The following is a 12,536-nucleotide window of genomic DNA, read 5'->3' as shown; positions in this document are numbered from 1 at the left end:
CGTGGCCTTGGCGATGTCGGCCTTGATACGGTTGAAGGCCTGGTGAGCCTCGGCTGTCAGGGGGAAAGTGGTGGAGTGAATGAGTGGGGTGGGCCTTGTCCGCGTAGTTAGGGACCCACTGGGCGTAGTATGAGAAGAACCCCAGGCAGCGTTTGAGGGCCTTGGGGCAGTGGGGGAGGGGGAGTTCCATGAGGGGGCGTATGCGATCGGGGTCAGGCCCTAAAACTCCATTTTGCACCACATAGACAAGCATGGCTAGGCGGTTGGTGCTGACCCTCACTTCTCCTTGTTATACGTAAGGTTCAGGATTTCGGCGGTGTGGAGGAATTTGGAAAGGTTAGTGTCGTGGTCCTGCCCGCAGATGGTGACGTTATCCAGGTACAGGAAGGAGGCCCACAGTCCGTACCGTTGGAAGACCGAGACCCCATTAGTGATGCCGAAGGGAACCCTAAGGAAGTGGTAAAGGCGGCCGTCCGCTTCAAACGCGGTGTACGGGCGGTCCGCCTTGCGAATGGGGAGCTGGTGGTCGGCAGATTTCAGGTCCACTGTCGAGGAGACCCGGTACTGTGCAATCTGATTGACCCCATAAGATATGCATGGGAGGGGGTACGTGTCGAGCTGCGTGTACCGATTGATGGTCTGACTGTAGTCAACAACCATCCTGTGTTTCTCCCCAGTTTTCACAACCACCACTTGGGCTCTCCAGGGGCTGTTGCTGGTCTCGATGATGCCTTCCCACAGTAGCCGCTGGGCCTCAGACCTGATGAAGGTCCTGTCCTGGGCACTGTACTGTCTGCTCCTGGTGGCGACGGGTTTGCAATGCGGGATGAGGTTTGCAAACAGAGTAGGCGGGTCAACCTTAAGGGTCATGAGACCGCATACAGTAAGCCTGAGCAAGGGGTGGTAGAGGCCCGCCGAATTTCAGGGTTAGACTTTGGAGGTTGCACTGGAAGTCCAGGCCGAGTAGCAAGGCAGCGCAGAGGTTGGGGAGGACGTAGAGCCGGAAGTCGCTGAACTCTACGCCCTGGATGGTGAGGATGGCGGTGCAGTACTCCACGGAGTGGGATCCGGAGGCCAGGGAGATTAGTTGTGTAATGGGGTGTACCGCGTGGGAGCAGCGCCTTACCGTATCGGGGTGGAAAAAGCTCTCTGCGTTCCCGGAGTCAAGAAGGCAAGATGTCCTGTGCCCATCGACCATTACCGTCGTCAACGTGGTTGCGAGGTTGTGCGCCCGGGACTGGTCAATCGTGATGGAGGCGAACTGTAGCTGGTGTTGGAAGGCCCCAGGCTGGTCGACGGCGGTTGCGGGCGATGAGCGGCCCGATGAGGTGCCCGACGAGCAGGGGTCCTGAGGCGGGGAAGATGGCGGCGCCCATGGGAGGTGGTGTTAAAGATGGCAGCGCCCACGGGCCGCACGAGGCCTGATGGGGGGAAGATGGCAGCGCCCACGGGCCGCACGTGTCTTGAGGCAAGGAAGATGGCAGCGCCCACAGGCCGCACATGTTCTGAGGAGAGGAAGATGGCGGCGCCCACGGGCCGCACGTGGATTGCGGGGGCAAAACTGGCGGCGCCCACGGGTCGCACGTGGGGGGGTGCAGGAACAATGGGATGGTTGCAGCGGCAATTGAGCGGGCCTGGCACACCGCAGCGAAATGTCCTTTCTTCCTGCAGGCTTTGCAGAGTGTGCTCCGCGCTGGGCAGCGCTGCCAGGGGTGCTTTGTCTGTCCATAGAAGTAGCAATTGGGTCCCCCGGGGTTGGCTGGTTTCCGCGCAGCGCAGGCTTGGGGTTGGCTGGGGGCGGTCGCTGGTGGGGTGAACGATAGGGTGTTCGCTGGTGGGGTCCACCATGTCCAGGAGTGGGGCGCCGTGCAGTCGGGGGCGTACGCTTGTACATTACGTGAGTTAGTAAGGTCGCGAGTTTCTTGGTTGCCGCGAGGTCAAGGGTAGCCCCTTCTAAGAGGCGCTGGCGGATGTACGCCGACCCTATGCCCATGACGAAAGCATCCCTGATTAGGAGTTCGGAATGTTCAATGGCCGAAACGGCCTGGCAATCCCAGTCCCTTGCCAGGGCGTGCAGGGCACGCCAGAAATTTTCCACCGACTCACCGGGGAGTTGATGCCGCGTGGACAGGAGGCGCCTGGCATAGGAGTTTGTTGGTCTGCTGGGTGTAGTTCTCTTTCAGAAGCGCCATGGCCTCAGCGAAGGTGGGCGCGTCCCGGATGAGAGGAAAGATATGGGAGCTCAGCCGTGTATACAGGATCTGGAGTTTCTGTGCCTCTGTGGGTGGTTCTGTCGCAGATCCGATGTAGGCTTTAAAGCAAGCTAGCCAGTGGGCGAAGGCTGACTTGGCGTTGACTGCTTGAGGGTGCAGCTGCAGGCGGTCTGGCTTGATGCGGAGGTCCATCGTTGTAAAATCTCTGTTTGATAAATTGATGCACTATCAATGACGACGAGACGAGAGTAGAGAGTAATCGAGGCTTTATTAAGCAGAGATGTGTGGCCTCCTGTAGCTGCTGCCGAAATGGCTGCAGCTCGGTGAGCACACACATTTGTACTGGATGGAGCCAGCAGGCAGGGATCTACCCCCGTACCTGTAGTACAGGAGCCTTACCGTATTACATCTCATGTATGTGATATATACAAACAGTGGTGACTACCACACACACACACACACACACACAAGAGCGATCAGGGAAAGTAACAAGGGGAGGCGGGCGGGCAAGCGGGGGAAGGGTTAGGGGGGGGGGGGGCTGGGAGAGGGAGGGCTGGTACGCCGAGTACAATGGCGACAGTTTGTAAATTAAAAACTCAAGAAAAAGCCTTTTTGTATTGTACAATAAATGAAACAAATGGTAATGTACCCTTTTACCGACCCCTGAAGAGCAAAATTGATCTTCTCCAACCTCAGGAATTTGTTCACCCACAACCCTGCATAGCAAACATAGCAAAATCCGTCTCCGGGCTATCAAGTAAGAAACAGCCAATACATCGGCCTCTCACCACCCCCTGCACTCCTGAGAATTTTGGCATGACAAATATTGCCACCTTCAGATTCGGGGCCACAAGCACATCCAGAACCTCGGACATAACATCCAAGAACCGTTGCAAGAACCCCCTCAGTCTTGGACACGGGCAGCACATGTGGACGTGATTTGCAGGCCCCCCTTGCGCACTGCCCACACCTATCTTTTACCCCCTCAAAAAACCTACTCATTCTAGCCCATCGTCTTGTGGGCCGTATGCACCACTTTAAACCGGATGAGGCTGAACCTCACACATGATGAGGATGCATTCACCCTCCGTATGGCCTCAGCCCATATTTTAGCCTCCACCTCCTCTCCCAGCTCCTCCTCCCATTTGCGCTTAAAATCCTCACCAGGGCGCCCTCCCTCTCCATCAGTTCCTTGTAAATATATGGCACCTCCCCTTCCCTTATTGTGTCCTCTAACAGAAGCTTATCTTGAAGCACCGGAAGCAGCAGCCCTGGAAAAGTCAACACCTCTCACCTCACGAACTTCCGAACCTGTAGATACCCAAAATCATTCCTCTTGGGCAACTCATACAATTCACACTGTCCCATCTCATAAAATCCGCCTTCATCCCCTCCACCAATCGATCATTGTTCAACCTATGCAGCTGGGCCCAGCTCCATGCCACCTGGATACCAAGGTATCTAAAGCTCGTCCCACCACGCAGAACGGAACTCCACCATCCTCCTTTTGTGCGCCTTAGCATTGGTTGGGAACACCCCACTCTTTCCCAATTTCAATTTATATCCCGAAAACAAGCCAAACTCCCCTAAAATCCCCATAATCCCCCCAAAGCAACCCAACAGGTCCAAGGCGCATAACTGGTCATCCACATATAACAGAATCCTATATGCTCAGCAGTCCTCCGCTCAATCCTTCTCCAATTCCTCAATATCCCGAGCACCATTGGCAAAGGTGCTATCACCAAGGCGAAAGCAATGGGGAGAGTGGGCACCCATGTGTCTCGTCCCACAGTGTAGCCCAAAGTACCCCGAACTCACTCGGTCCGTCCACACACTCGCCACCGGCGCCTTATAAAGCAACAGGACCCAATCCACAAACCCCTGTCCGAACCTGAACTGCTACAGCACCTAAAACAAATACACCCACTCCACCCAGTCAACGGTCTTCTCCGCATCCATTTCTATCACTACCTCAACCTCCCTCCCCGTGGGCATCATAATCACATTCAGTAACCTCCGCACATTCGCTGACAGCTGCCATCTCTTCACAAAACCAGTCTGATCCTCCCCATTCAATCTACAATCCACGATGCAAGCAACTTCGCCAGAAGCTTGGCATCGACATTTAATAATGAAGTCACCCGATACGACTCACACTGCTCTATGGTCCTTACACTTTTTAAGAATAAGGGAAATGGAAGCCTGTGATAAAGTAGGGGAGGGAATTCCTCCCCCCTCGTCTCTATATATGTCCTCACCAGCAGTGGCCCTAGCTCAGCACGAAACGTTTTATAAAACTTGACTGGGAACCTATCCAGACCCAGTGCCTTCCCTGCCTGCATCTCCCCATGCTATCCATCACCTCCCGCAGTCGAATTGGGGCCTCCAGGCCCTGACCGCACCCCTCTGCCACCCTGGGAAACTCCAATCCATCCAGGAACTTCCTCATCCCTTCTTCCGCCCTCAGGGTCTCCAACACATAGAGTCTCCTATAAAAGGCCTCAAATACCCCATTGACCTGATCCGGATCCAACACCTCCTTACCCCTCTCGTCCCTCACTCTACCGATCTCCCTTGCCGCTGCCTGCTGTCTCAACTGATGGGTCAGCATCCTACTCACCTTCTCCCCATGCTCGTAAACTGCCCCTCTGGTCCTTTGCAACTGCCCCACCACCTTCCCCGTAGACACTAACCCAAACTCCATCTGGAGCCTGTCTCTCCTTCAACAACCCCTCCTCCGTCACCACCGAGTATCTCCTATCCACCCTCAAAATCTCATCGACCAGCCTTGCTCTCTACTCCTGCTCCGTCCTCTCCCCATGTGCCCGAATCAAAATAAATTGCCCTCTAACTACAGCCTCAAGTGCCTCCCACAGCGTGACATCCCTTCTATCATTCACCTCCACATAAACCCGTATGGTAGCCCTCACCTGCTCACACACCCCCTCATCTGCCAGCAGCCCCACATCAAACTGCCACTGCAGCCGTTGGCCCATCCCCTGAACCACCCGCAAATCCACCCAAGGTAGTGGGTGGTCAGAGACCACAATTACCCAGAGTCAACCATCCCCGCCAGCAACGCCTTGTCCATTACGAAAAACTCAATCCGGGAATACACCCAATGCTCATGGGAGAAGTATAAAAACTCCTTTGCCCTCAGCCTCCAAACGTCCGTGGGTCCGTTCCCTCCCATGCGTTCCATGATCCCCCTCAGCTACCTAGACATTGCCGACCATATCAACAACTTTGTGCTTGACAGGTCGAGGCTCGGGTCCAGGATGCTATTGAAACCCCCCCCCCCCCCCCCCCCCACTTAATTAACCGGTGCATATCATAAAATCCAAATCGTCCCAATTCGGGGCATAAGTGTTTACCAAGACCACCGTCTTCCCTATCATCCCACTAACCCCCACTAGCCCGGGATCGGTCACAGTGCTCCGCACCTCAAACACCACCCCCTTATTGATCAACACCGTTACTCCCCACGTCTTCATATCTGGCCCCAAGTGGAACACCTGCTCTACCCATCTCCTCCTCCGCCTCATCTGATCTCCCAATTTCACGTGTCTCTCCAGCAGAAACCGCAAACGCACCACCATCGCCCTCGGCAGTTTCCCCACCTGCGGCTTCCTCCTCAGCGCCCTGTGCACCCTATCCCCCTCTCCCATCAACTTCTCCAGCAACCTTGCCACATACTTGCCGGCCTCCGCTCCCTCGATGACCTTGGGCATCCTGACTATCCTCAAGTTCTGAAGCTTGGAGAAATTCTCCAGGTCCTCCAACTTCTCTCCGTCTCTTCCGGCTGTCCAACACCATCCCGAACTCCATCCGCTCCTCATGCTCCCTCACCACCTCCTTCACCTTCTGCATCGCTGAGCCCTGAGCTTCCAATCTCTGCCCAACTTTCTCAATCGCTGCTCCACCACCTTAGCCAGGTCTTCCCAGACTTCCTTCCTCTGCCACTGGAACTTATTGTTTAAAAACTCCACCAGCTGCTCAGTTGACCACTGGGCAGGCAGTGCTGCCCCCTTGCCCTCTGCCATCTTAAGCTGTGGCGCATCACAAAAACTGCCCTTCTCCAGCTGCTCTCTCGTGGGACTCTCGTGGGACTCCTTGTCCTCTGATCCATACACCAATCTCACCTGGGAGAATTACCTTCCCTGGGCACTCACACCCTTTTGTACTCAAAAAAAAACCCATACGGGTGGGGAAGGACCAACAAAATCTACCTTGAGTGGGAGCCACCAAATGTGTGACCACTCACTCTATAGCCGCCATCGGAAGTTGTCTTTTCTGTAAATTAGAGTATTACTTGCCTCCCAAGTAATGTTAGTTGGTGATTTTAATTTGAAACATTAAAAGTCTTAAAACGTAAAATCTTGTCGTGCAATCCTTTGTGTCAGTCTGTTGAAAATTCAAATCTCTTTTTAAAAGTTATGAGTCTCTATGGGGATCAGAATACTTATTCTCTTTGCTCAATTCCATGGGTGGGACTTTCCGGCCCTTCCAGTTAGTGGGATCCCCCAGTCCCGCTGAAGGTGACTCTCTGTGGCAGGTTCCCCAACAGCAATATGGATCAACCATGCAAAACGCCGTGGACATCTGCAGGACCAGAGGATCCTGTTGGCGGCAAATGGGGTGATGCCTCCACCATTGGAAAACACACCACAAGAGGCTGGAAAAACCCGCGCCATGTTTAAACTCTGACCGTTCATGGATTCCATCCCATGCTCCAGCGGTTTTGGTGGAGCCTTCAGCTGCCTCAACTGTGCTCTGAAATTCTTTTCCGAAAGCTACCAACATCTATCTCCAATCTCAAAAATTTCACAAATCTATATTTTTGACTAAGCTTTCAGTCATCTGGCCTTCTACCCTCTATGGCTTAATATTTGTCCTTTTGCTTCAATTTTTTTCTCCCCACTTAGTGGCAGGAGGTATTTTAAAGTAGACAAACGCAAACTGCTGTTACCTATTAAACAGGCTTGGTGAAAGTCATAGTGTAAAAAAATTTTAAATTGCATTTCATAATGACTCTGGGCACGATCTAACGGAAATATTTCAAAGTGTAATTTGTGGTGGGTTTTGTTGGGAGTTTCTCGCCGGCTCTGTCGGCGAGTTAACTACCGCTATCTAACCACACGTTTTTGGGCCCTGGGGAGTTTCTCCTCGCTCAAGCCCACACTTAGAATTATTTTCAACACTGGGGAACTGTACTCTCTGGCCAGACTGGACTGTCTGCAGAGAAACTGGGCGCAATTTAATCAAATGGGATCAAAGTCCCATAGCCAGCTCGTTTCGCCGCGTGTTTCCCAATACTCGCACTGCCTAGAAACACCCTGCTATTTAATGCACCCCCAGTTAGATAGGAGGCCACAGCGGGGAAGGCTGCACATAGCCCTGTTTTTTGCACTGAGGAGTTCCGCTCACCAGAAATCCTCACTGTAGGTTGGGACGGAATTATTAAATGGTGACCGAATCTCTGGAGCCCCTAAAGCAACGCGGACACCCCCTCGCCCGCCCAAAAGCCCCAACTCACAACGAGGGGGGGTTCCCGTTTTCCCTGGAGAGGGGTGGGGGGAGCACCTGGGGACCTCCGATCTCCAGGAAGACCCCCACAAGTGCCCTTCCATCTGGTCCCCTGTTGTGGGGACCAGTATGGAACGGCACTCGCCCGAGGTCTCCGAGGTGAAGGAGATAGATCCCAATGCCTCTGGTGCCTTGTGAGGCTAGCTGCCTCGCTCTAATATGCAGATTTTCCAAAACTGACCCCATCCACATTGCAATGTCTCGCAAGATCACGTTAGATCTCGCAAGGCGTTGCGAGCTGGGTAGATCCTGGGTGCAGGGTCTCCTGGCTTCTATCAGCTATGTTCCCTTGACAAAATGAGGTCAGTGATAGGTGGAGCTCAGAGAGACACAGAGTCATTTTGAAAGCATTAGAAGGTTGTGTTTTGGGAGAACACTGAAAGGAAGTCATCTCTGATCTGGTAACCCTTGTAGAATCACAAGAGAGGCAATTTTCTTTTCCTGTGAGATAGCTTAAAAAGTGATAATAGTTAAAAACAGAGCAGCCGACCTCCAGTGGCAGCCATGGTGTGAGTGGTCGCACACAGGGCAGCTCCTGTTTGAAGGCATAGGAAAGAGCTCTTTTTACCCGATATCGGGAGCAAATTTGTCAGAAAGGTGTAGTTGAAGGTCGGAGTAGTTTCCCCCGGGAGTGGTACGTCTGCTGATTACCAAACACAGCAGAAGACGGTGAAATACCTGGCCAAGGAGTTGGAGGAGAGCTGTGGCGCAGCATCCAGTGGAACGATGGCGGAGGGGGAAGGGTTAGTGCAAGTCAGAAAGCCCCAGATGGAGCAGTTGATGGCTTTCATCAAGGATGAGTTTCGGCAGCAAAGGAAAGAGATGCAAGAGGATAATTTGAAAGCTATTGAAGGGGCTATGGCACCCCTGAAGGGCTCGATGGAGAGGGTGGAGAAATGTTTGGAGGCGCAGGGGTCGCAGATCTGAGAGATTGAGAGGGTGATGTTGAATCTCAGCGATCGGGTGGTGGTATTGGACACGGAGGTGGGGCTCTTGGGAGACCTTTGCAAGACATTGAGAGCAAAGGTGGAGAAGCAGGAAAACAGTTCGAGAAGTCGGATACTGGGCTTGCCTAAAGAAGTGAAAGATGTGAATGCCACGATGTACGTGTCAAGGAGGCTGGCGGGGCTGGTGGCAGAGGGGGTGCTGGATAAGGCCCGTGAAGTGGACAAAGCGCACAGGTGTCTGAGAAAGAAGCCCAGAGAAGAGAAGCCACCACGGGCAGTGATCGTGAGACTCTATAGATTTGTGGAGAAAGAGAAGATCTTGCAGTGGGCCAGGGAAAAGCGCAACTGTGAATGGGAGGGGAACAAGGTTCAACTACATCAGGACATTGGAGCTGAGCTGACAAAACGCGTGCAGGGTTCAACAAGGCCAAGGTGCTGTTATATCAGCTGCATATCAGGTCTAGGGTGCTCAACCCGGCAAAATTAATGGTGATGTTTGAAGGCCGGGAATATTACATTGAGACCCCAGAAGCAGCGACGGATCTTATTTAGTGACAGTCAGCAACGTCACTGGGGGGATAGAGGCCTGGCTGGGTGCTCTATATGATTTTCTTCGGCTTGAAAAGATAAAATATGAGTTAAGGAGTTTAGTGGAGGGGTTTGAGGCAAGGTGGGGGATGTTTGTGACCGTGTTTGGGGGGGGGTGAAAAAGTGGATAAACTTGTACAAACTGTACAGTCATTTGTTGGGAAGCCTGTTTCCTGAATTGTTTATGTGTTGTAACTTTTTATATACGTTTGTAATAAAATATATATTTTTAAAAACAGAGCAGCCTTGTCTGGAGACAAGGAAAAAGGCTGAAACAACCCAGATAAGCAGCCATTTGAAGACAGTCAGATAGAATCTGATGGGGTTCTCACAAGAGCCAGGGTCTGAGTTGGAATGCAAGAATCACTTTAAATTAGCTTGAGAGTGGTATGTTTTTTTTCTTGTTGTTTAATGGGAAATTGAGTAGTAATGTTGAGGTATAATTGTAGCTGTTCGTTTTGAGTTTGAATTTAAAACCAGTTTAATTGACGGCATGTTAGCACAGTGGTTTGCACTGCTGCCTCACAGCTCCAGGGTCCTGAGTTCAATTCCAGGCCTCAGGTGACTGTCTTATAGAGTTTGCACTTTCTCCCTGTTTATGCGTGGGTTTCCTCCGGTTGCTTCGGTTTCCTCCAACAGTCAAACATGTGCAGGTTAGGTGGAATGGCCCTGCTGAATTGCCCCTTGGAGTCCAAAAGGTTAGATTGGGTTACAGATATAGGGTGGAGGCGTGGGCTTAAATTGGATGCTCTTTCCAAGAGCTGGTGAAGGCTCAATGGGCCGAATTGCCTCCTTCTGCACTGTAAATTCTACGATTCTATAATATTGTGACTCATAATAAAGTGTTGTTTTAAAAATAACCAAATATTACTTTTTCATGCAATCCCTCCTGTAGAAAATCATTCTTTATGCACAGTCTTAAAATAAAATATTGGGGTTTCGGTCCATTATCCTAGCCACTGTTGGGGTTTGGTTGGATCGTAACAGAGACACAACTTGTAAACCCTTTCATATAGTAGCCATGTGATGGAAAAAAAATTGGAACCTCGACCATCACCACCTATTGTTTCAGGCTCCAACATACATGTAAAACTGTAAGTTGCTACAGCAACTCGAATGCGTTGGGGGCGGGGGGGTGGGTTGCAGATGGCTTAGTTGGGTGGTCAGCCGGTGTGAAGCAGGTGGTGCCAATAGCACACGGTTTGGTCTATGTTCTGGCTGGGTGAACTTCAGCCTGTCTCCTTGCCCTACCCATGATGGAGATCGTGCTGCAGTGGGTCGGAACTGGCACTCAAGAAGTAGGCAGCACAGATTATCCATTCCCCAAAATGTTTTTGAAATTTTTCTCAGCGACTGTGAGAAACAATGGCTGGTGAAAAAAAGATACATTTTAAATAACCTGTGGGAACGCAGGAGTCAGATTGTGCAGAAGTTAACATAGCCAAAATCCATTATGAATACGGACATAAGAAATTATAATGAAAGATTTAGCACTCGACAAATTACAAAATTGTGGCTGCAGGAACCAGTGTTATGTGGGCCGAAATTGAGCACAGATACAAGAGTTTTTTTTAATGAGAGCAGCTAGTAATGATTAAAAATACAATTATTAAATGACCTGATACAAAAAAAGTCTAACTAGATGATTGGGAATTTTGATAAAATGTTGATAAGTAATTGTTACCTTTGTTGAAGCACTTCTAATTTTTCCAATAATCCCAGATTGTTTGTTGTCTCAATTACTTTCCTTGTTTTAACAGTCTTAGCCATTAGGTTCTAAAATGGAAAGATTAAAAGTTGTTTCAATATTTGCACATATAAATTAATTCTATGCTACTGTTCTGTAAGTGTTTGACTAATTAGTTTCCGTGGTTGCATCATCCATATAAATGCACACTTTCTAGAATTCATTTTGTAATTTTTTAAAAATAGAAAATGGAATGACTATCTTGATAATCTCCAAGAGAGACACAACATGGAGCATTATCAGCATGCAGACAGCAATTTAAAACAAAGTTAGCTTATCAATAGCCTAGATCAGAAAGTACCTTGAAGTTCAAGTCAATCTCATCAAATCGTTCAGCATCTTCAGAAAGTTGATTTCTAATGTCTTCAGAACCAGTGAAAATACTCTGTAAGTGAGCCCATGTACGCTGCACTTCCATCCACATAGAGATGACCAAATCACTAATCATTAGTTTCTTTTGCCAGCTACTGACATCCGCCAAGAAATGTTCCACATACTTACTCATCAAAATGTTTTGCAGCTGAACCTATCAATCACAGCAAGGAGCACAAAGGTCAGATTTTCTTTGCTCTCTATGAGATCTAGCTTTGGCAATAAGTACAACCATGTGCATTAAGAATTCTTCAGTTATTATCTTCAACATGTTGGGCCTGAACTTCCTCAGAGTGGCAATCAGCAGGATTGGCACTCTGTGCCCAAGTTCTTATCTGAACTTTTTCCCCAGTTTGTCTCACCCAATTTTCCAACTCAGGCCAGACAAAATCCAGGCACTGCAGCACAAGTAGAGGAGAATCGAAGTGAAGAGGCTGCACCCCTTTATTTTACAGCATTAACTGACATCAACCTGGTACGGTAAAGTTCTGGTGAAATTTAAAGGTCCTTGACAGGCCAAGAAGAAGTTAAGTCTCTCATGTAAGTGGACAGGATTTGTGGGTGTGTGGGGGGGGGGGGGAGGGGGGGGATTGGAGATGGAGGGGGGAATTGAAAGTCGAGGGGTGAAATCGGAGGTTTGGAGGAATTGGAGGTCAGGTCAGAAGTCGAGTCTTGGGGTGGGTGGTCAGTCCTCGTGTCGGGTGGGGGGGGGGGGGGGGGGGGGGGGGTATTGTGCCTGGGAGTTGATCTGGACCTGTATAATAGTTACCAAAAGTTGGACATAGTTTTAATCCTTCTAACTTTTTCTGGGTAACTAATGGTGTAACCCAGTCAGAACCATCCAATGTTGCAATTAAAATTGCATTTACAGATGTTCCTAGTGCAAGGCAATTGTCCAGTGGAAGTTTGCACTTCTGGGCAATTGCGACGCAAACTTTACCTGGGAACTTCCGAAGAGGATTCTCAAGCACATCTTTGGTGTACCACCTCTCCATGCCACAATACAACGCTGGGGAGTGTCATAATATATATCTATGTATATAATGGAGTGCTGACAGGCAGTGATTGACACACAGGATGACC

General features: G+C 50.4%; 1 protein-coding gene across 1 annotated transcript in view; it reads right to left on the bottom strand.

Moving 5' to 3' along the window:
* LOC119962304 (dynein heavy chain 11, axonemal-like) overlaps positions 1-12,536 on the bottom strand; it is a 690,045-nt gene that overhangs the window by 608,186 nt on the left and 69,323 nt on the right. Inside the window, exons 10-11 of the mRNA XM_038790290.1 lie at positions 11,383-11,607; positions 11,019-11,110 (exon numbers count right to left, since the gene is read on the bottom strand). Of these exons, the coding sequence (XP_038646218.1) occupies positions 11,019-11,110; positions 11,383-11,607 (317 nt within the window). The remainder of the gene's footprint in view (positions 1-11,018; positions 11,111-11,382; positions 11,608-12,536) is intronic.

The sequence above is a fragment of the Scyliorhinus canicula genome, chromosome 2 (genome assembly GCF_902713615.1).
Source record: "Scyliorhinus canicula chromosome 2, sScyCan1.1, whole genome shotgun sequence".
In the NCBI taxonomy this organism is placed as follows: Eukaryota; Metazoa; Chordata; class Chondrichthyes; order Carcharhiniformes; family Scyliorhinidae; genus Scyliorhinus; species Scyliorhinus canicula.
Note: the sequence above shows the minus strand (reverse complement) of the source record. Positions and strands in the feature narration are given on the sequence as shown.